The sequence below is a fragment of the Argiope bruennichi genome, chromosome 2 (assembly GCF_947563725.1).
Source record: "Argiope bruennichi chromosome 2, qqArgBrue1.1, whole genome shotgun sequence".
Taxonomy (NCBI): Eukaryota; Metazoa; Arthropoda; class Arachnida; order Araneae; family Araneidae; genus Argiope; species Argiope bruennichi.
Genome location: NC_079152.1, coordinates 47,231,756 through 47,258,199, shown reverse-complemented (window position 1 = coordinate 47,258,199; position 26,444 = coordinate 47,231,756). Strand labels below are relative to the sequence as shown.

Genomic DNA, 26,444 nt, shown 5'->3' with positions numbered 1-26,444 from the left:
TTGAATTTCTTAGGGATAAAATTACCAAACACCTACAACACTTTTTTAAAGATACTTAAGGTTTCCTTAAAGAACTTCCTTCTAGAAGATCGCAATAAAGCTGCCCAAAGGAACGTTTTCAAGCACTTTGCTCTTATGCCGTGATGTAAACATACGCGTATCATTGCTTCTGCCTATGTACAAATAATACTCCCCTGTGGAAAAATTAATTGAAAGTTACTCCACAATCATCTTCTTTTCGGCCAAGCTTTTGGAAAATAATGTTACATATACATATTTGGTGACATCATTTTTGTGAAGACATAGTATACTCAGATTCAGCCCATGGATCAGATATTTTTAAAGTAAAGCATGTTTCCATCGTTACTTAAATATTTATCATACAATTAAACGTAATGAAAAGTCATTCGGAGTTGTAGTGCTTTGTTCATGCCAAATTTTTCACTTTTACAAAAATAAATTTAAAAAAAAAATAGTGAGCTAAAATCTTTTTCAAAATAAAGATTCAGTAATTATATAGAGTACTTTTTCGAAATGTATAATTTACTATTTATTCCTGGATGAAATTCTGGAGTTAATTTTCATTTTTATTTTAAAACTGAGGTAAAAATCTCATAATAATATATAAAATGTAATTAAGCTAGAAATGATAAGTAAAATAATAAACATGAGTATCTTTAAAAAAAAAAAAAAAAAAAAAAAAAAAAACGCTTTTTAACCGCAAAATAGTACTAAAATGGTAAATAAAAGAAATGTGTTCGGTACAATTTTTAAAACAAACTTTTATAAAGTATTGATCACTTTTTATTTTTGACAAGTTTTATGCATATTTTATTTATTATCAATATTCATCATATTGGACTTATTAATAAGTTTTTCTGAAATTAAAAAGAGCTAATGCATTATGCATTATTCTGCAAAATGCTTAAACTTCTAAAAAAAAAATTTATTATTATTTTCTTAAAAGTTAAAACTTATTCTTAAAAGTAAAGATAAATTTAAATTTCTATTTTTTAATTATGTATCTTGAGGTAAATGTAATTAATTATTCATACGAAACTTTCTAACGGATAATTATAAATACTTAATGCATACTTATAATGCATAATACATAATAGTAATAACCTCGGTTAGTTTCAATAATTAATTTCATAGAATATAACATTTATTCAGATTTGCATAAAGTAATTTGAATTACAAAATAAAAATCTTGCAACAAGAGCATTACACTTTAAGAATAATTGAAAATATTCAGGCAGAAATATTCAGGATATTTTTTTTTTCTAACTTCGCTTCTGTCATGTTCTTAATATTAGAATTATGTAATTAATTTTACGCTAACTTTCTATTGTGATACATTATTGAAATTGATACAACTGCGGTATATAAACAACAATATAATACTTTAAAATTTTCAGTATCTGATTTTTAGCTTATGGATTTGTATTATTTTTGTATCGTAATAATGACCGTCATTTAGTGCTTAGTGCTTTAATTCATTTCACTGATTTCAAGATTCTGTGCTTTTGATAGCCATGGATATATATATATATATATATATATATATATATATATATATATATATATAGGAATTGAGATTTTTCTAAAAAAAATATTTCACTCTAGTAGTGTTTATTAATTACGAAAATGTTTTAAATTTCCTTTTTAGAATTTTGAAGTAAGTGACCAGAATTTGAAATTGATACTTCCTATTTTTTCACAGTTAGATTGAATAATTTTGTCTCAATAGATTACAGCAGATTATTAGTAGCCTACATCCACAACTATTATATTGAAAGTAAGAAATAAAATGATGCTTATTTTTTAATATATATTTATAAAATTCGGTCTATGCACAATAGATACTAAAATAAAATGTCATTTTAGAATGGCGGCTTTTCTGCAGTTGAAGTTGAAAACTCTATAGTATTCTACTTCCCTAAAATGTTTATTTTGTCAAAAAACCAAACAGAAAAACGCTCTGTAGGTTGCAAAAAAAAAAAGAAAAAAAAAGAAAGGGCATTCACAACGAAAATGTCGCTGCATTTACTAGCGAAATCGAAATGTATTTGAGAAAGAACGTTTTTTTTCTTTCTTTTCTTTTGTGCAATTCTCCAAATAAAAATAAGTCAACACAAAAGAAAGGGAAGAGTTTGAAAATAAATAACGCTGATGTTATATTTTAGAATCATTAAAAGTAAATAATCATTTTTTTTCCTTCCTTAATTTTTGACTTTTTGTTGTTTCTTATCAATTATTCCTATTACTATTTATACCTATTTTTATTATTTATTCTTATTTTTACTATTCATTCCAATTTCTGTTATTTATTCTTATTTTTACTATTTATTAATATTTTTTATTATTTATTCTCATTATTTCTTTTTTATTTTTATTTCTTCTTATTCTTTTTGTCTTTTATTTCTTATCTTTTTATTTATTTGTTTTTGTATATTTTTAATATTGACGAAAAAGTATTATAATTATCGAATAAATACCAGCTCGAGCACTCTGTGAATCTCCACAAACAAATTTGATCAAGTAACAATTTGCATTATGATTGTCCGACATTATGTGAAAAAAGGGCTTCAAAAATGCAACAAATTAAATGGTTAAAATTTAATTAACAGTCTTTATAACACAGTTTCATATTAAATACATTATGCACGAAATATTCTAAATAAAATATGTTTGTCAGTGTGTCAAATACTGGTTATATGATAACTCCAAATTGGAATTAGCTTGTTAAATAGATTTTAATAAATGATCTATGTGCAAAAAAAAATGTAAACATGTCTCTAATTTTGGTCTAAATTTGAGAAAAACCAAATTTTGTGTATTTTTCTTTATCCTAGTATATGCGAGTATGATTAATCAAGACGTAAATACTACAGATAGGAAAGATTTGGTATGTGATTTTAAAGCCCAATTAATAAATATGAATCCGACTTTAAATTAAATTTATCAGAAGGCTGATATACAATATTCTTAATGATATTTCCTTATTATGAAGTCCTCTCGCTGACGGGGTGTGGAATTTTTTAGAGGGGGTGCCAACTCATATGTCGTCCTCGTCAACTGACCACGGTTGAAAATTACGAAGTCCATCCCAAAATAGCCACAGTGTTGCTTTGAAAACAGGACGTTAATGTAACCAAACTAAACCTCACTACGAAATTAAAATTAATAATAATCTCCATCTGAGAAAAAATCTAACGGTAAACTCTTCCATTAAACTTTAACTTCGAAACTTTATAAAATTGAAAAAAAAAAAAAGTATGCTTTGCAGAATAATCTTGTAAATTCATATAATTGAACATATTAATTAACTTAGGAATTCACTATCAATTTATGGATATAGGATGCTCTATATATAAATTATTTATTTGAGTATGTGTGATTTATTCGTAGAAAATCGGACATCAATAATCCATTGCCAGATATTGCAGACGATTTATTGAGAAGTAATTAATTTTTGAAAGTGAAATATATAGAATTTTTATTTCATAACGCTTTGTGAAAGCAGCTGTATTTCATAATGTCTTTTTTTTCTTCTTATTTTTTTAATTTAATTTTTTTTTATTATTCCTAAAATGTTTTTTTTTAAATAGGCGTATTTTAGTTTAAGTTAGTTACAGGCACATCCAACAAGTTTGAACTTTAATCCAACAGGAAACGTAATGCAATCCAGCTTTCATGAAAGTTTTCAGAAGACAAATATTGAAAATGACACTAAAATTTTCTTCAAAATAATAATAAATATAGTGCAGATTGTAATGGAGATAAATGTCATGAAGCCAAAATGTGTTGCCAAAACAAAAATACTTAAAATAGTAACCATTTTTTAATTTTTTTTTTATTAAAATTATATTAGTAATATAATTTTAATAAAAAAATTTGGTGATGTGTTTATTTGGTGATGTTTCTTTTGATAATTTCGTAAATAGTTAATCAATCCATTTTATTTAAATGCTTCACCTGTAAGCAAATTTGTTGGCTATAAAATGAAGAAAAGAAAACATCATTAAAATATAGAAAGAATTTATACAATTTGAATACATCGAAATAACAATTTATCGGATAAATATATATTTAAGAAGACAGTTACAGTTCAAAAAATCAAATTGAATATATTTTCTATTGTAAAATAAAAATTTTACTATTTATCACGGCACATTAATCTCTTGTACTTTTATCAGATGTGTAGCATCGTTTCAAATTTTGTTCGTAATTTCTAAGATATAATGATTATGCGGCACTGAATACTAAATTCCTCATAACACACATTTAATAATCTTATCTAAAGGTATTTTCTCAATGAGTCAATATCATTTGATAATTAAATTCACTATACGATATTTTCTGATAAGTACGACAGTGTACGTTAAATCCGTCGGGATCAAACGTCCTACCGCTGGTGTGGTGCGATAATTTGGAGAGATGACGTGCCAACTCAGGCGTCTTCCTTGTCATCTAACCGTGTATTAAAATTACGAAGTTCGTCCCAAAACAACCCTTGTGTTGATTTAAAACGGGACTTTATTATAATTAAACCAAACTGATAAGTGCGATTTCTGAAGGTTTTATCGTACATTTAAAACTCAAATTATTAAATAAAGAATTTATATATTTCTTTACCTTTTGCTTGTGTATTAAGGGACTTAATGTTGTTTTTCAGTAAATAAATAAAACGATGAGATATTACGTAGCTCATCGTAGCTAAACCTAAAATAAATAAATAAAAGATTGACAGAAGGGTTGTAAAATTTAGAAAGCTGTAAACAAAATTTTTGGTAAAACCTTTTTTGGATTCTAAGATTAATACGTCTGGGAAACCAATCAAATCAAATCTACTCAGACAAAAAAAAATTACAATTCGAAGAAAAGACTGGTATTGAATGTGGCTTTCTAAAATTGATATATTTTGCAGAATTGTATGTCTAATACTTTTTGTCTGTATAAGGCAATAAATTTTGTTTTTGTTTAGTTCGCTTTATTTTTTGTAAAACAAACATATCTCAGGTTATTTTTTAGCATTTTATTTGTTTTTAAAAGGCCTGGCATCTGCTGAAAGGGAATGTTTATGAAGCTGAGTCCATCAGTTTTTCTGCGTCATATTTTTTTATGCAATTACTAGACTGATATCCATATGACTTATATCCATTACTAGCAGGGATCCATATGACTAATATCCATTACTAGCAGGGATCCATATGACTAATATCCATTACTGCAAAGATCCATATTACTGAAAGAGTTAGTTGTAAATTTCTTTATGCACATTACCTTGGAACATTTTATTAAAATGAGGCAAATGATAATGTATTACGATTAACGTTTCAAGAAATTAAAAATAATAAATTAATAAATGAATTTTGTTTTAAGATGTGATCATAATCATGATTCGCGAATGAAATTTTAAGAATTTAACTAAAACCAAAGGCAGAAGATAATCGTTAATTGATAAAAATTCTTATCCGCAAGTTGGAAAGTAAAAGTATATTCCTTTTCTTCGAAATTATTGCTTAAAAATTCTTTTCAATTCTTAGTCAAAAACTATGAAATATTCAATTTTTAAGCAAATACAGCTACAGAATTTATTACTGTTGCACAATTCAGTATTTATTGCGAAATAAATAATTTTAAAAGTAACAAATATTTTTAAATATAGGGTTATTACAAAGCTTATATTATAGAAATCTTTGACGTTTTTAAGCAACTCCCAAAGGCTTGTTACAGATGGAAAAAATTAATAAAAATTTATGTCTGCATTTTAAACATACTTGAAGAAATTAACTATCGGTTTGAAGTTTTTCTTCTTTCTATTAAATGCAATAACAATAATTTCATGACACAAAGTTTACATTTTCAGTTATATTGGAGGGAAAAATCATCTACTTTTTACATTAATATTGGAATTAAATGATCTGAAGCAAATGTGAATAATTCAATTATAATTATTAATTGGACGAAAAGGACGTTTTTAAACATATACTTCAGTATACTTTTGTATTAACTACTTGGCGAACTTCATATACTGGCTTTGTATATTGGCGAATATCAGGCTTAATCGCATGATATTGGTGAACATATTCAAAAGACTAAAAAGAAATCTTTAGCAATTACTCGCCATTGTGTGTTTAATATAAGAACCCATACTTGGGTAAAAGCTATAATGGAAGTTTTTTAAGTCTTCTCTCAATAGTGCGACAGACATCAAAACAAAGGTCGTCAATTTAGCAAAAACTCCGGAATAACGAATACGAAATAAGTAGCAAAAGTTATGCTTATACCGCAATTTTATATAATATATTTTTTTTCATAAAATATATGCAACAAATAATTCAAAATGTGAGCTGCAATTTATTTTATCCTTTGCAAGGTAATTGATATTGGTTGATCACTATAATTATCATTCCATGATAAGTATTGTCTTTTGGATGGCAATATATAAATTTAAATCCTTCTTACAATATTAAAAGAAGACTCTACAGCCCAAGAAACAATGAAACCAACGCATTTCAAATAAATCTAATGGATTATGATCAGTCAGCAAGTACTTGAGTGATTTTTCGCTTTTGTGTATGTTGTCACGAAGAAATTACAATATTAGAAAATTCCCCTTAAAAAGAGAAATGACTACATACAAATGTGAGCTGCAATTTATTTTATCCTTTGCAAGGTAATTGACGTTGGTTGATCTCTATAATTATCATTCCATGATAAGTATTGTCTTTTGGATGGCAATATATAAATTAAAATCCTTCTTACAATATTAAAAGAAGACTCCACAGCCCAAGGAACAATTAAACCAACGCATTTCAAATAAATCTAATGGATTATGATCAGTCAGCAAGTACTTGAGTGATTTTTCGCTTTTGTGTATGTTGTCACGAAGAAATTACAATATTAGAAAATTCCCCTTAAAAAGAGAAATGACTACATACAAATGTGAGCTGCAATTTATTTTATCCTTTGCAAGGTAATTGACGTTGGTTGATCTCTATAATTATCATTCCATGACAAATATTGTCTTTTGGATGGCAATATATAAATTAAAATCCTTCTTACAATATTAAAAGAAGACTCCACAGCCCAAGGAACAATGAAACCAACGCATTTCAAATAAATCTAATGGATTATGATCAGTCAGCAAGTACTTGAGTGATTTTTCGCTTTTGTGTATGTTGTCACGAAGAAATTACAATATTAGAAAATTCCCCTTAAAAAGAGAAATGACTACATACAAATGTGAGCTGCAATTTATTTTATCCTTTGCAAGGTAATTGACGTTGGTTGATCTCTATAATTATCATTCCATGACAAGTATTGTCTTTTGGATGGCAATATATAAATTAAAATCCTTCTTAAAATATTAAAAGAAGACTCCACAGCCCAAGGAACAATTAAACCAACGCATTTCAAATAAATCTAATGGATTATGATCAGTCAGCAAGTACTTGAGTGATTTTTCGCTTTTGTGTATGTTGTCACGAAGAAATTACAATATTAGAAAATTCCCCTTAAAAAGAGAAATGACTACATACAAATGTGAGCTGCAATTTATTTTATCCTTTGCAAGGTAATTGACGTTGGTTGATCTCTATAATTATCATTCCATGACAAGTATTGTCTTTTGGATGGCAATATATAAATTAAAATCCTTCTTAAAATATTAAAAGAAGACTCCACAGCCCAAGGAACAATTAAACCAACGCATTTCAAATAAATCTAATGGATTATGATCAGTCAGTAAGTATTTGAGTGATTTTTCGCTTTTGTGTATGTTTTCACGAAGAAATTACAATATTAGATAATTCCACTTAAAAAGAGAAATGACTACATACAAGAATCGGGTGCATGCTGATGTATGATGCAAAATTGTAATTTTTGAAATTATAAATATATTGAAAGGAATTAATAAAAAAGTACTGTTTCTGGAAATTATTAAACTGATAATTTCTTCATATTCTAGCCATTAAATATATCTCCTTTATTTTAATTTAATTAACTTTATTTACATTTTTAATCTTTAATTCACTTCAATCCACAATTTTTATACAATTTCAAAGTGCAAAAATGAAATAAAGGTAAAATTTTATTCCATTTTTCACAAAACCGCAACAAAATTTCTTGATGTAAGAAGCAGTGAAAATAATGAGATGAAAATCAGCCCTTAGCCCTTATCCCCCACCCCTCTTTTTTTAGCCTTTAACTTGACATTTTAGCAAATACAATTTTTGAAAAAATTCAAATGCAAAAGTTGTTCGTCTTAAGATGTGCTAATTTATTTTTAAATCTTCAGTATTAAAAAAGTTTTTTGGAAATGAAAATGGGAGCTCATTTTTTTCCATCCCTTTGAATTAAATGGCACATTTACGAACTCATCTGATATTTTTTTTTTTTTTTACATTTCTTACAACTTTTTCCAAGTCGATGTGAATCCAAACAAAATTACTTTAGATATCTTATAAACAAGATAACATGAGCAAACTGTTTTACACACCCACCCAACCAGAATTAAATTTAAAAGTGGAATTAGGGTCGAGAAATAAATTTTAGAATAACGTAGTATGGATTAATTTAAGATAAAAAATAGGAAATTAATTAAAAATTAACTTAAACAGATTCCCATTTTCATTATACATCTCACTTTCTCTCTCTCTATCTCTCTCTATCTATCTATCTATCTATCTATCTATATATATATATATATGTGTGTGTGTGTGTGTGTGTGTGTGTGTGTGTGCGCGCGCTTGTGCACATGAAAAACAAATTGAAATCAATTATCTAAATTAATATTAAATATTTAGATATACATTATCTTTTTTATGTTTTGGATTACACAAATAATTACTTTTTTTCAATCTTAAATCCATTGCAATGTTCCCGAATATACGATATTTTTGGTGTTTGATATATTTGAATTTCATTTGATGCATATACAAACAAATCATTTTGCTTTCTAACACTTGAGCATTCAATATATAGTATTCCATGAGGCCATGGATTTTTTTAAATTCAATGCACCTATATGCAATGAATGATTGACAAAGTGATTTATTTATCATTATTGCAAAAGTCAGTTTAAATGGAAATTGGAATTCAGTAGTCCGTTACAAACAACATTTTAACAAAAAGTGGTATGCCTGCAAAATCATCAAGATTAGTATCAAAAATCAAGAAATTATCAATACATTAAATAACGGAATATTACGAAAGTTTTTTTTTAAATTTAGCTCTCCCTTTATAAGTCGATAAGATAATGCATGAAAAGATAAACAACTTTCCAGGCCTTCAGAGGCCATAAAAATTCGATCAGAAATTTTTACTTTTCTTTTTCCTTTGTTTTCATTTACTTAAGAAGAATTTCAGAATAAAACTAAAAAGATCGACCTAATAACAATGTTTAGTTCCAGTGTCTAAAACACTAAAATTTTTTTTTAAATATTCTGTTTTGAAACAACAGGCACTGGAAGCCTTGCCTCATTAGGGCGGGAAAAAAATCAGCAACCTTTCCCCAATGGGAAAAGAAGTAGAAAAATTCGATCCTGAATGACGAAAAAACTTCGATTGAACTGCAGAGATAAAAAATATAGTTTTAAAATAATTTGTAATAAAAGAATTAACCCTTTGATTAACTATCAAGAAACATTCCAGTAATCTTCTTGGTGCTTTAGTGCATTTATATGCTGAATTTGAATAAAACCTATGCATTGAATAAAACCTATCTATTTACCTATATCTATATATCTACACACACACACGCACTCACACACGCACACACACACACACACACACACACACACACATATATATATATATATATAGAGAGAGAGAGAGGTATATATATATATATATATATATATATTGAGAGAGAGAGAGAGAGAGAGGTATATATATATATATATATATATATATAGAGAGAGAGAGAGAGAGAGATAGAGAAGAGAAAGAGATTTTATGTAGTTATTACTTGTTGTCGAATGAAGTAATATAAAAAGAACATATTGTAACAGTCAGAAAGTTTGACTTTTAGATTACAATGGCTCCCCATAGTTTGAAATGCGTTTTTGGAATTATATCCCTGTGGATACAAACACTCACAATTGAAGGAACTAAATTAGCTTGTATGTGGCCTTTATATCAAAATTATAAATGCTGGACGAAATCCAATTCCATGTGTGCATAATTGCATTTTTCTAAATATGAGAAGGATGAAATTTATCACAATTTTGTTTTTAACCTCGAAATCATACATGTGTAACATTTTTTTTTTTTCAAAATTGAGTCACAATCTGCATATTCGTTTGTTAGGGAAGAAAATAATTCAGAAACCATAGCGACTTAGACAGAAATGTCATTTGGTATTTTTGATAGCTTGGTTGCAATAATGAAATATTTATAGCAAGTTTTATTTCAAATTGAAAGACTGATATCCAAAAATACATAATTTTTGTTCTTTATACATCGAAGCACAAAAAAATGTTAGATTGTGTTAGCAAATTTGGTATCATTCCAAAATCATTTAAAAGATGTTATATTCGAGGTATAACGAATTTCATTATTCATTAGGAAGAAAATCAACAATGTATAACAAAAAAGTCTAAAAAAATCTGCAACGCTGATACGCGATAAATATATTTCCACCTCTTTGGTCTACGTCATTATCAGATTCATTAATCTCCTCTGTTGAGTTCAATGAACTCAGATTTTCCAATGTTTAAATTGTCTTAATGAAATAAATCACGTATAAAAATTAGCTATGAGATCATAAACTTCACATTTTCTACATATTTTCGATTGTTGGATTACAGCATAAGTCAATAAGCTGAAATCTGTCAGTTTTATTATTTTATATTTATGCCAATTTTTTATAATGATGGACCACTTGGAAGTTATTGTTGCCTTTTCTTCCAACATTATTTTAATCGACTGATTTACGAATAAAGGTACACACGAATAAAAAATAATTATGGAATTCTAAATTTTATATTTTACATATATTTTTTCCTGCTTGATGGTAGTAAAAGCTGGTAACTGAGATTTGTTGATTAATAATTATCTCACTTTATTTAGAGGGGAGGGTATTGTTAATATTTTCTTTCAGCAATACTTTTTTCGCATTAAATTTTTTAACTGTGGCACATTTTCTCGTTTAGTGGAATATTTTATCTATATTAATGAATCTTTAGAGATTAGTTTTGATTTGAGTATTTGTAAATATTACGAATAAAAAAGATCCCCACTACAAGAAAACGAAATTTTCATTGCAGCTATTTATTTACAGTTAAAATGTACTACAGTTTTTTTTTTAATTTGTTTAACCAAATTTGCAAGAAATTTCCTGAGAGAAACTGAAAGAAAACTAGGCGCAAGCTATTTTCTGTCGCAGTTTTTTCCGTTTAAACTGCGACAATCAATTCTGAATATTTTAAGCGGATCACAATCCGTCTAAACGGGCATGCTTTCTAGTTTCTAGAAAAAAAAAACTTTTTTCAGCCACAAAGTCAAGTTTTTGAAATTTTCTTTTTTCTTAGAAAAACCACGAAATATCATTTCATATTTTCATTTTAAATATCCTCAAAGACAAACTAAAAAGTTTTCATTTTTAAACAAGAATAAAATTAAACAAACATTGCACTTTTCATGTAGTTATTTATAACCTTTTTTCTTGCTTATGAAAAAGTATTATTTTTTGTTTATTTTATGAACACTTTTAACAAACTGAATAGAGGAATTCAAATGAAAGGAGAAAAAAAATGAAAAATAAAGCATTAAAATTGAGATAAATAAAATATATAATTGAATTTTAGAGCTGGACGAAAATTCAGCCCATTCTAGACAGCAATATTTTTCTTTTGTAGATTGAAGTTACTCTGAGTCGTCAATGCTGGGGTGCTTAAAGTGCAAAATGACTTTTTGTTTATAGTTAGGAAATTCACAAACTTAAGAGCCACATTTTCTATGTCAATATATAAAGACAATTTTCAAACACATTATTTTAAGACTTTTCTTAGTAAGTGCAAACAATATTATAAAAGTTACCGTAAAAACTTTCAGATATCTAAACAGTGCTTTTTCATTTTTATATTAAAAAATAAATTTATAAAAACATTTTTTTTTTTAAATTTTCATTAGTTTGCTAGAAAGTATATATGTATTATTTTATTTGCATTCTAATTTCATTCTTTAAGTGATAATTCATTACAAAAAATATCTATTGACTCTTGAAATAACCTTTTTCCTCAAATGGATGATATGGCGATATATCAAAATTTAATTAAATATGTCTATGCATTTAAAATTAAGTCTTAACAATAATAATTAAATCATCGAAGATATACACGTGTTCTTAAGTACTATATAAACATATCATTATGTAACTGAAAAATACATAAATTTTAATTAAAAATTAAAAAAACAAATCAAATTAATTACATGTGTATAGTAAGAAGTGACATATTCATCAGATAAAATTTTACTTACACTTTTATGCAGCAGAAATGGTTCGATTTGTAATAGCAAATTTCAAATAAATAACAAAATGAAAAGAAGTGAAAATGCTTAGTGTTCTTTAAAACACATTTCTATGCATAAGATATACTAATTTTAAACTTAATTTAATTATGATACATATCATTAATTGGTGTGTTAATGGCTGTGGCTAATAATATTCATGTTCTCATCAAGGATTCTAAAATCGAAACCTACCAAAAGATGTGGAGATTTATGGAAAACAGGCCATCTGTTTTTGTGAGTGATTACGAGGAAGGTATCAAACGCGTTCTGGAAGGAAATTATGCTTTTCTAATGGAATCGACAATTTTGGACTACAGTGTTCAAAGAGATTGCAATCTTACACAAGTTGGTGGATTACTGGACTCGAAAGGATACGGAATAGCTACTCCAATGGGTAAGTGATTTAAAAACGAAAACTAGCATTATTAAGTGACGATAGCATTTTTTTAAATATATACTACTAGTTAATTGTAATTCAATAATATTCATATCATTTATGTCTTAACATTTACCTATTTTTCAAATGTGTTTGTTTAATAAGAGGCTATTTGATCATATTACACGTCATTTATAATGTATGTAGTGGTTACATATCCAATACAATTACAATTCTGCACAGTATTAATTATCTGATATATTTGCTATAGATATAATAACAGCAGCCTAAATAATTTATGCACTCGTTAAATTAACAACTTTATATATTTATTCAATAAAAAATATAACTCATATTTAAAGTCATTCTCATATGCGGACAAAAATTATAACATCCTTTAAGTAATAATATCATTGTTTCCTTTTTCATAGGTTAAGTGCAAAATCACTTTCTTGACTTTAAACAATAAACTAAGATATCAAGATTTCATATAACTAAAATATCGGTTTGTTTTTCTTTACAATAACTGGAAATACCGTTAGAAATTTATATCTAAAAATTTGGTTAAATTATATTAAAAAAAGTATGCAAAAAAACTAAATCCTATGCTATATCATGCAGAATTATAAAGAATAAACGGTCTCTGTATACAAAAAAATAATATATATAATATGATTAAAATAACTTTTCTTTAATTATAGCTTTAGAATTTATCTTCACATTTTTTTTAATTCCGAAAACCTTTCTCAAGAATGTACATTCACATTATATAAGATATATTTATGACATATCTTTGTTCTGGGACCGTGTTAGCCTGGTGTTAAGGTCTCGACTTCGAAACCGGAGGGTTTCAGGTTTCAAACCTTATTCCACCCAAGAACCGCCGTGTAAGCGGATCTGGTGCACGTTAAACATCCTGGCGAAGCGTTCTGGTGTAAAGAGGGTCGTGCCAGCTCAGGTGTCGTCCTTGTCATCTGACCACGGTTCAAAATTATGAGACCCATCCCAAAATAGCCCTAGTTTCGTTTTAAAATGGGACGTGAATATAACCAAACTGAACTAAAAATCTTTGTTACTCTTATTCATATTGCTGACTCGCTGAACCAAAATACGTTATACATTGACAAATTAATATCCACTCTTATTAAGCATTTTGAAGAAATAAAAATTACATTATGGATTTCAATATGGAAATAAGATATCACTAAATATCCAAAGCAGTCCCTTTTACAACTACATATTTGTCCCGAAATAGTAAAATATTATGAATTTGAGAACCTAAATTTAACTATACTGATAGGAGAAATATAAATATCCGGATTTATCACCTTATTATAAAACAGAATAAACCTCATTACGGATTCTATTTATTTAAGTTGAAAATTTAATATGACTTCATGATACAGATATTAAAGATGCGCTTGTTTAACTACTGAGGACATCGGAACTTTCATATTAAATGTGGAAAAAGAGTTTAATAATCTTAAGACATTTGAGACCATAGAAATCTATTTTAAGAATTCCATCAACGTTTTATTCCCGATGAACTTGATTAAAAGAACTTCAAAGTAAAACGTGATTGACATGGAAGTAATTACATTGTACTTGTTGACCAAAGCCCTTTCTATAGAAATCATTTTCTGTCGGCTGGTTCAAGAACTTCGAAGAGATACTGGACTGCACAAATATTTACTGGAAACGTAACATAAATTAAGTTGCTCTAGAATTCATTCCAGCACTTTAGTGCAGCAGTTACACCTCTCCCTTGTGTAGAAAGGCAATATCATGCAAGGCAGATTTTAATTAAATGGAATTTCCGTCTAATATTTACGGCATAGGAACATCGAGAATATCGCACGTAAACTCAACATGCGTGAATTAATAGACGAGATTAGATTCAGAGCCTATTTGCTAGTCACAGGATGTATTATTTAGCTTCCCACTTATTATTAGTTTGCGGGAATTTATAATGATGTAATAATTCATATAATGGAAAATTTGCACAATTATTCAATAAGTAAGGCTAAAGTAAATTACATTTAAACTATTAATTATTTCTTTCTTTTTTTACCTTCCAAATGAATGATCAATTACAAAATTAAATTTTAAATAAATATTGTCAGTATATGAAAAGCTTTATTGAATTTATATTAATCATTGTAATTAGTATATTCGAATTATCGGCAAAAGAATATTTAAAATTTGCAAACTACGCTTAAATTTCTATTGAAACATATGCAAATACTGCTTCAAATTATTTGAATGATTCTCAAACTATTCTTCTTTTGTTAGTATTTCTATTCCTTTCAATTTACTAAACCATTTTCCCTTCAAACTATTTGAATTTCGTCATAAAGGTTTTATGATAAAGTATTTCATATTTAGATGTATATCTGTGGATCATTATTGTATTAAATTTAAACATGTTTGTTAATTAATTAGTTATTTCTACTTTAATTTTCAAAATGCTGTAAGTAACTGACCACTTTAGAGATTTGCTTTTCATCATGCGATATTAAAATTTGGAACATACAAAATCATAAAAATAATGAATTAATTATTATAATTAATAATTCAATACATAATTTCCGAGAAGACTCCGGCTATCTCAAGCATTCCATGAACTCATAATAGCTGAAAACGTCAATACTTTCTCAAAATAACTTGAACTATTTTATTAAGTACTAAAGAAAAAATTATTTGTTACTGATTGGAACTATCTACAATAATCCTTGTACATTTTGTTTCTTCCCTCATAATGATTTTTATACAGAATAAAATTGAATATTATGACAAAAATATGAATAATTGGAAATTTTCTTACTTTTTGCTGCAACGTTTTTAAATGCAAAATATTACTTCTTTCAGGAAAGTCTTATTATATGGAAAACAGTGTTTTAACTTAAAGCTAAATATTAAAAAAAATTTTTTTTAAGGAATTCGAATTGTTATAGTTTTTTTATTGTGTAAAAATAATAAAAATTGTTTTATTTGGAATTTTAGATCATTTGTTTCAAATTTTCTAGCATATCTAAGATTTCCAATATGATTGGAATGGTAAAAAAATATTACACATATATATAAAAAAAGTCTAGCCAATAAAAAAATCAAAGAGAAATGAAATAGTATTTAATAGTTTTTTATACTAAAAAATACATTACGCATAAATTCATTCATATTTAAATGTAGAAACTGCACTTCTTTTAGTAAAACTGTATAATCTGATGTTTTATATCGTTCAGACCTAACAATTACGTTCGATTAAGGTTTTTATACCAACAGAATCAAGGGCCATTAAAGCCGATCTTCAAGCAGAAATTATCTTTATCCCTTTTATATTGCGTTGAATGAATAACTCCGGAATATTTTTGATTACCACCATTTATGCCATAAAGACAGCTGCATTGTCATTCAATCTAATTCTTTTTCTTGTTCATTTTCATACCATACAAAGACACAACCCACTTCCCCGCCATTTTTTATTCCTATGTAAAAATGCAATACTTTCAGCCATAACATCTACTTAGTAGATCCATGTAATTCTTTTGACTTTCCATTATGGGATAAATGCTTCAAATCCAAAGTTGCGCCTATTTTATTTTTCACAATTTAATATGTAATGTAAAATGTAATATTTTTTTCTATTCTTTTTCCTGTACCAATATGCGTTTTCTCTAAAGGGGCCTTTATTGTTTGCAAGTGTCCAGTGTCATCAAATGTCGTTTGCTCCTTCGTGCTAGGTGGGGTTGCTCTTCTACGCCCTATCAATATTTCCGCATGACCTTTGACTATGTTGGGGTATTGCTTGCATAGAAGATTATTCACTTTCATACCATAGAATATTATTCAATTTCATACCATAGAAGATTATTCACTTTCATACCATAGAATATTATTCACTTTGAAAATATGTTATGCATTTTATATATTATATAACAGCAATAGAAAAAGCGTGTACATTATTTGAAAGCGGAAATTTTCAAATTTTGTCTCATTTCAGGATCACCGTGGAGGGACAAAATATCCTTAGCAATCCTTGACCTGCAAGAAAAAGGTGTCATTCAGATGCTGTACAATAAATGGTGGAAGGGTTCAGGTGTTTCCTGCGCCAGGGAGGACAAGAACAAGGAGGGCAAAGCTAACTCTCTCGGAGTTGGCAATATTGGTGGAGTTTTTGTTGTCCTTTTGTGCGGATTAGCTGTCGCCATTGTCGCTGCGATTGTTGAATTTTTCTGGAATTCCAGAAAACACGCACAAACAGAAAGAGTAAGTGGATGCTCATAATCATTACGTTTTTCTTTTTGTTTCATTAGGAATGGAAGTTTTATAAATTATATTAAGAAATTTTGTCAATATCAGTGATGTTATTTGTAATTAATTCAATTAATTTCAGCATCCAGCAGCGTACCGTATGGCTGAATCCATCTCTCTTTTTATTCTGTCTAACAATTACCAGTGTCTATTTCGTCCCGTTTATATCATATAGCACTTAGTAATGTTATATTTATTTTGTTCCATGGAAATACCACTTTATTTCGTAATAAAATTATTGGCCCTGTCCACAACTGCTCAGTCTACATTATTAATGTTTATTACAATGATGCATATGCCATCATTAATGCTACCTTACTTTGATTATAGAATTTTTAATCTGACAGATCTTTAATCTAAAGTTATTTGAAGAATATTTTGTTATCGAACACATCGTTGTAATTCGAATATCCCTGCTATAATATAGAATATTATAGAATTTCCTGAAGAGTTCAGTTTGTATTACTATTAAAAATTCTTCTGCAATCAAAGAATTGTTTACTACAATGATGAAGCTACCGTCATTAATGCTACTTTGATTGTAGTTTTTCTTATCCTCACAGATATTTAATAATGATATTTTAATAAAATCATGGCCCAGATGACCTGGTTGGTAGAGCTTTGGATTCACGTCCCTTAGGTTGCGAGTTCGAACTCCGCCGGCCGAAGATTACCCGCGTGCTTGGTGGCTGACGCGCGTAAAGTCTGTCGTGGTCACAAATTCCTCCATGTCGAGAGTAATACCACTGGGGGTACTGGATCAGTGGTGATCGTTCTCTGTTTCAGGTATAAATTATGATCTGTGGATGAGTAAATGAAATGCGTGCATGTAGTCCGCCCCGTAGAAAGAGTTGTGACGTGTCTGTAGTTAAAGTCGTTCTCTTGGCCTAGATGGCGATACTTTAGAAACAAGAGGCGAACAGCGGGCTTGTCCATGGCAAGTGTCATTAGAAACAACAACAAAAAAATCCTGTTAAAGAACGCATTGTTGCAATTTGAATATCCATGCTATAAATTAGTATATGTATATTATTTTTTAAAAATATTCTGTTATGATACACTGAAGTCTTTAGCGCTTAATAGTTCTGAATATTTTGTTTTACCCAACATAAAAATGTTTCCAAAATTATATCAATGATTTCACAGTAGGTTTTGGAAAAATTCCAAATGGAAATAAATTTACTTATGTTTTATAATAAACAAATTCATTTGCTATAATTCAAAAACAAACATCAATACTAAATAATAATTTAAAAAAAAAATATTTCTAAAAATTCATTTTTATAATATACAGCTCTTTATTTGACAGCCTTTCCAACAAAATAGGGCAAGTATATTCATCAATAACTCCCTACGATCTCATCTTCATTCAATGAAATAGAAAAGATGCAGGATTGGAGTAAGGAAAAAAGTAAAATTTCGACAAATGTCGGATTGCAAATAGCACCCCTAAAGATTTTCCATCGAATGAAATTCGGTGGCCATTAATTACATAGACAAAGGGCACCTTGGCACGGTATCCTTCATTGCGGTCAGATCATTTACAACCCCTCAGGTGGCAGTGGCAGCTCGCTCAATACCGCTTCACAGCCTCGACGGTTAATTGCCTATCCACTTTAGTCTGCTTAATTATTTAGTAGTACATTAATGCACGGGGAAGAAATTCAAATAGCGATCAAGATGTCAGCAGTTGATTCTATCATGTGCGGTGACGGGAAAGAAGAGCTAGTTTCAGATTAAAATTTCTGTCGAAGGTTGGCTCTATGAAGCAAATTTGTCAAAAATATTTCTTTAAATGTGCTAAAATGTAGGTCTTTGTAATTAATTGATTTTTTTGTTCCATTTCATTGTCTTTTCTCTAATTTATTTACCTTTATCTTTTTTTCTTCTTCTTAATTTCACTTCTTTTTTTTTCTTAATTTTCTTTTTTTTATTTCATTATTTATTTATTTGCAATTATTTCATCTATTTTAGTACTACTTATTTACTATTAAAAAATGCTGTGGTTTTTTATTATAAACATCATTTTTTTTTCTGAAATACATATTCTGAGGGCATGATTCGGATTTTTAAAAAATAATTAAATTATTAAAAATAAAAAAGAAAAGTAATTTAGTAAATCAATTAATCATTTCATAATTAAGTGTACAGAAAAATTGAGTTGTTGTTGATGATGATGCTGTCATGTCCGCGTTACCACGGAAAGGGTGCAGTAGCTTCTGAGGGTAAAGACCCTGAGAACCCGAGGGCAGAAGTCTGACTCCTAGCGCATATGAAGATGAAATTCACACATTCGCTTGCACAACCCCTTTTTACAGGGGGGCACATTCACACATCTCACAGACAGAACACAGATTAAGAACAAGCATGCCCGAACCGGGATTCGAACCCGGGACGCCCATATCACGGGGAAGAAAAAATTGAGTTAAATTTCATAATTGTTGCAAAACTATTCAAATGTCTATATTAATATAGTTGAATGAAAATTAATTTCACCTTTACAAATATAATATAATTTTAAATTTAAAAAATATGTATAAAATACAATTTGAAAGATTAATTTATCTTTGAAAACCCATTTCTCTTATTATTGAGGTAATAATAAGATAGTTTCATAGCATCCAATGCTTTACACACACACACATATATATATACATGATGTACTATTTATGTATATGTGTGTGTGTGTGGTTGAAAAGCATTTGTTTCAATGAAATTACCTTATTATTACCTTAACAATAAATTTGTTTCCTAACAAATGAATCTTGCAAATTTCATTTTATACAGATTTTCGTATTTAAAATTATGTGTGTGTGTGTGTGTGTGTGTGTGTGTGTGTGTGTGTGTGTGTGTGTGTGTGTGTGTGTGTGTGTGTGTGTGTGTGTGTGTGTGTGTGTGTGTGTGTGTGTGTGTGTGTGTGTGTGTGTGTGTGTGTGTGTGTGAAAATGTTTGAAAATGTTTCCATCTCTTTGTCTCTTATACATAAAATCAAAATTGCCTTCTTGCCTATAATTCTATGGTCAGCAGTTTGTTTCGTGTTAAACCGATGATGCTATGCTACAATCACTTCGCTTTCATTTGATTGTGAAGTTTTCACTTTTATTCATAATTATTTTTAGTATAATAAAAGGTAATATATAACATAGTGTAAATGCTTTATTAATATGTTTCAAAGAGCAGGCACTGGATAAGAAAAATAAAACTGAAAAGATAATATCTTAAGTAAAAGGGGGGGGGGGAATAAAACGCACTCTTATTAATATATTAAAATAGAGAAAAAATTATTTAGTCAGAAATATGAAATTCAAAACAAATTATAAAAGCAAGAAAGTTTGATAGAAAAAAATAGAAATTAATTGTTGTTTTAATCACATTTAAAACACATTTAAATATTTAACAACAACTTAAGAATTTTCTCTCTGATGCCTTATTTTCTAAATAAAACGATTTTAAGATTAAATTAATAATATTAATAATGTGATTTTATAATATGAAAATATTAGCTTTTATAAATTATTTTTTTATTTAGAAAACGTTTCTTTTACGTTTTTATTTTATGCCATGTAATATATTGTTATAAATTTTATAGAATATTAAAATTTATTTTATTTATAAATACCCTGGCATATGGTATTACCCACAAGGAATTGAATATTAAAATAAACTAATTAGCAAAATAATTAAGATTTTAAATACTCTAAAATATAGTGCTTTCATCGCCAATGCATATATATACTATTTCTGAAATATAGTACAAAAAGAAGTGAATGAAAATAGATAACAAAAATTGAACCGCTTCAGATATGAAGCAGATAATAAAATATTACCATAAGGAATAAAAAAAATGGAGGTTTGAAAACCATCACTTCAAGGATTAAAAAATGGGGGTTTGAAAACCATCACTTCAAGGAATAAAAATTAAACTATATGGTAGATATCCTAGACATATTCACGGGAGTAACTGGTATTTGACATTATTCATGTTAAGACTAGCTTAAATTAAATCTTTTTATTTGATATCGTATTAATTCGGTTTTGTAATTTCTTACCCGTTCAAACGATATATAACACCGAAAGCGATTCTACTTATACATCTGTTTTAGTAATACAGAAAGCGTTGCTGTTCATCCAGCTGCTTTAGTGATCTGACACTCAAATCCATCGCCAGATTAGATTAATATCTTGTTCTCGAGTTAATGAACTTTTATCAGTTTTAAAACATTTGTTCCAGTTGAGATTGTCACAATAATTTAAACATCAAGTTAAGTTAGTTAATTGGATTTACAGTCTCTTCGCTTCAAAACTGGCTGCGAGGCGTTTGGAACTTTAAATTAAATCTGTGCGAAATTAGTGAGAATAGATATGAATATGTCTGAACACATACACTTGTTTGTTATGTGCACTCGGAGATGTGCCCAATTATGTGATCGGAAATTCTAGCAAAACGTGCCGATGAAGTGTACAATAAATAGATATAAGGGGAAACTTCTCAAATTACCGAAGGATAGAGAAATTATTTATGTTTTACATCCGCGTTTCCATGGTTTAAGTAAAAAAGTGTTATAATATTTAAACATATATTGTGCATTCATATTTCTAATATTATAATTTATTTTATTTAAAGCGATTATAACATGGGATTTTGATGAATGACTTTACACACTTTATTTAATTTACTGTTTTATATTTGTAACGAAAGAATTTTCTAATCAATTTTTCACTTATTATCTGGTATGCTAAAATTTTAAAATATGTAGTATTGTGTGTTTTGACTAAAAATGTACTATTTAATGCTTCCCGAACCAAATTAGAAGCTGGTAGATTAAACTAATAAAAATTCCAACTGAATTAAATTGCAAAAGACCCCACCTAGTTGAGAAAAAAATTTAATCGTAAGATTCGATTATGTTATAGTAATGAATTATAAATCACACACTACAATGGCTTAACTTTGCATTTTTTTTATTTTTATTTTTTACTTATTTAAGTGACTTCGTCTTTGCTATCTCAAATTTTAAATATCTAATGGATACGGAGAATATAATTAGAAATTTAGAGAGTTCTGATGTGATTAGAATCATCTTATCTGTGGCTTGGACACTTACAAAGATTAGAGTACTTCAGTCTAGCAAAGAAGCGGATATTTAGCAAGCCTACAGATTTAATGGAAGAAAATACATCGGTCATTCTTTAGATGACCTGAAAATGTTGAAAAGACCAGAATTTACTGGTGACAGAAACTGGAAACCTTTGGCAAAGAATAGGCAGCGATAGCGTAAGATGGCCGCGACCGGTCATAGCTTGTTCTAGGCTTTAGTCTAGAAGAATATAACTAGAGTGTACAAGTGAATCAAAGGCTTGAAATAAATGCCGGCGATTAATGAAAATATTAAAAAAAATACATGAAAATAAAAATTTTACTTTTAGTATACAGAAAATATATTGTATTTTATTAAATTTGTGACTGGAAATAAAGAAATGAAATAAAACTGGGTATCTTGTAAAGGAATATTTATAAGTACAATTGCTCAGAGCCAGAAAATAAAAGCATAATGCAATACAATAAGCAATTTATTTACTGATACACAATCCATAAATGCTGCAAAGAATCAGTAAATAAATCTGCACAGAGAAAAAATTTAATTAATTTTTATTATTGAGATTTATCAGAAAATAAAATGTCCTGATGAACTGTCCTTATGAAATTAAACAGGAAAGTATTGATTTCGACCAATTAATATATGGTTCAACATTTCTTGAATTTTCTGCAGGGTAAAAGCTATGTTACGTCATGGTGACATATATATTCAATGTTATTAACGTGAAATGGTGGTAAGAACAGAAAAATTCTTCTATGTCGTTTTTACCATTAATTCTGCAGTTTATTATATTGCTATAATAACTTCTTCTGCACTAAATTCCAATCTTTTGCAACATACTTCCGATTAAAGTCTTACCAAATGGAATAATGAAAGTCTTGGAATTATTTATAAATCAAATGGAACTGCAACCGAAGTGGTATCGCATAATTGATTGAATTCATATATTGCTACAATAAAAAAAGTTATTGATACTATGGTTAACCAAGTTGAAAAAGAAAAAAAAAGTTTCTTATTCCAAAATTTCAGTATGAATCAGTATCTCTTTCAAAAATTTATATTTTATGCAAAAGAAATGTAAATGTAAAGTGAAAATCGGTCTTAATTACCGTTATAAAAAATTAAGAATAATATCGTTAATATGACTTGAAATATTTTTCAACAAGAAAATGTAAAGAAAAATATATTCAATGGCATATGGTGCTTTAATAATTTCTAAACTAATGAATGTGGAATCTGGAAGAGCTTCAATGATTCTGTTAGAATCTGTTATGCATAATTCACTGTTTATGCTAATTGGAAGAAACATTTCATTACTTGTTCCATAATCATAAAATTATTTTTCTTTAGAATTCGGGATTTTTAAAGGATTTCCTTCTATTTTGATACTTTCTTTGAATTTATTCCAGTATAATATATTATGTTTTGTTATTTAAATAAAGTAGCACTGTTTTTGTATTCATCTGGTGGAATCTAGCTGAACAAGAAATCCCGTTTTTCTTACACTTTATAAACATTAATTTCATTATTTTTTATCCACTGGACTTCTAAAAAGTATTTCTTCTATTGTGATCATTTTAATGCAAAAATTCCAGTATAAAATATTATATTGTGTTTTACTATTTAAAAATACTATGTGGTTTCTGTATTTCTTTAATAACCATATTTTATAATCACCAGATTTTTAAAAGGAATTCCTTCTATTGTGATCATTTCAATACAATAATTCCAATATAATATATTGTGTTTTACTGTTTAAAAATATTAGGCAATTTCTGTAAACAAACATATTTTTTCTTTAATAAACATATTTTTAATTACTAGACTTTTAAAAGAAATTCTTTTTATTAAAAGGCTTTTATTGAATGGATTCTAATATACTATATTGTTCTTTGTTATTTAAATAAAATTGCACTGTTTATATATTTCTTGATAAACATAATTTTCTATTAGTCATCGAACTTTTAAAATGAAACTCTTGCATTGTGATACTTTCATTGAATCTATCGTATTTTGATATCTAAATCATATTGCGCTCTTTCTATATTTCTTCGATAAATTTAATTTTCACTAATACTTAATCGCCAAACTTTTAAAAGTAATTCCTTCTATTATGTCACTTTCATTGAATGAGTTATAGTATAATTTATTGTGTTTTGTTATTTTATTAAAATTGCTCTGTTTTTGTGTTTCTTGATAAATATATTTTTTTTATCAGTCATCAGACTAAAAAAATGGAATTTCTTCTATTGCGATACCTTCATTGAATGAATTCTATTATAATTCGTTATTTAACATAAAGCACTCTTTTTGTATTTCTTTGATAAATTTAATTTTCAGAATTTTTTTATTCTTTAGACTTTTAAAATAAATTTCTTCCATTGTGATACTTTCACTGAATGTATTTTATTGTGTTTTGATATTTAAACAATATTACGCTCTTTCTGTATTTCTTTGATAAATTAATTTTTCCTATTTTTGATCGTCAGACTTTTAAAAGGAATTCCTTCTATTTTGGTACTTTTATTGAATGAATTCTAGTATAATATATTGCGCTTTGTTTTTTAAATAAAATCGCACTGTTTCTGTGTTTCTTTGATGTGTGTTTCACAATGTAGTCTAACTGAACGCAGAATCTTGTTTTTTGTTCCACACAGCAATCCCTATGTTCTGAGATGGCCGAAGAGCTCCGCTTCGCTGTCAAGTGCCGCGCCTCTCGCCAACGTCCAGCCCTCCGGCGCCAGTGCTCCAAGTGCATCCCACCCGGCGCCACGTACGTGCCTGCCGCACTGGAGGTGCCGCAAGAGAACGGGATCATGCAGATGATTGAGATGAGGAAATCCCCTCTCACGTACGAGAGTGCCGGCGACTCCTAGTTCCACAAGTGCCAACATCGACACTCTTCGGCTTTCCAGCACTCTCACCATCCGTGAGCCACCTCTTCTCTTCACAGTGCCGAGTCTCGGATCTTTAAGCACCTGCGATCCCCCGCAAGAGTGTGATGTGACACCACACCTGTACATGTCACACAGCAAGTGCACCTCCGGTTTCGTGTAAAACGAAGCATTTTTCAAAGACCTCTTTGAAATGTCACGATCAGATATTTTCCTCAATTAGCAAAACCATGACGAGGAAGATTTTTATGTAGTGTACACTATCTGCGATGGTACAAAGAGGATGACGATACTGATTTAGCAGTATTATTAGAAAAGAAAACAAACAGGGATTTTTTTTCCGTGAATTATGTTTTTCTGTAGCATTACGGACTCCTTTAGCTTATGAAATATCAAAAGACCAAGAGATTTGACTTAGGTTTTCGTATTATTTTAAATTGTTTAAGACAGTATTTATAACAATAATAACGCTAGCGTTTTGAAAAAAATTTTTAAATCCCAAATGGCAGTTTCAAACTTCATTTCTTTAATATAATTTATCATTAATTTATATCGCAAATTGCAGTTTTTTCAAGAATAAATGAGAATTTAGCTTAAACATTGATATCGTAAATTACATATCTAAGTTTTTCACAATGTTTTAAATTTTTTTAATTAAAAATAAAAATATTTAACCGATATTATTAGATATGAAACGATATGTATGTTTAATGATTCCTTAGTAAAAGACTAGATATTTATTAAAAATTAAATTATCAGAATATTGATTGTTTCGATCAAAGAAAGACAGTTTTCATTATATCTATTCAGACATTTTTTTATTTTTTTTATTTAAAAGTTTTCCTCTGATGGTTTATACAAAACTAACTGAATTTCTAGCACATTTTTTTTATTCTTGATTTCTATCTGTTCTTAACTTTTAAATCAATTAAAATTATTATGTAGTGTAACTATTATAAATTAATTTTTATTGCAATCGTTTTTATATCAATTTTTTCAAATTACATCGAACTTTCTTTGAAAACCTTATTTCCATAATGATTTTCAATTGACTAAATTTCATACGAAGACAATTCCCATGTTATTTAATACATATATTATTATTTTTTTTCTTTTATAGTGAGTATAAATATCTTTGTAATATTCGCTTCGATTTTTTACGTTTGTCTTCTAAAATTTCATAAACTTAAATCTAATGTGAGGGCTCACAATAGAATGTTGCCCTAAAATTTCATTTCTATG

General features: G+C 28.0%; 1 protein-coding gene across 2 annotated transcripts in view; it reads left to right on the top strand.

The window, feature by feature from the left end:
• Positions 1–25,705, top strand: part of LOC129961916 (glutamate receptor ionotropic, kainate 2-like) — a 187,882-nt gene extending 162,177 nt beyond the window's left edge. Inside the window, exons 12-14 of one of the 2 annotated variants that reach the window (XM_056075553.1) lie at positions 12,694–12,916; positions 16,899–17,164; positions 24,966–25,705. In XM_056075553.1, the coding sequence (XP_055931528.1) occupies positions 12,694–12,916; positions 16,899–17,164; positions 24,966–25,184 (708 nt within the window). In that variant the 3' untranslated portion in view covers positions 25,185–25,705. Of the gene's footprint in view, positions 1–12,693; positions 12,917–16,898; positions 17,165–24,941 lie in introns of both variants that reach the window. The other variant, XM_056075552.1, reaches the window with a different exon arrangement.
• The last annotated feature ends 739 nt before the right edge of the window (positions 25,706–26,444 follow it).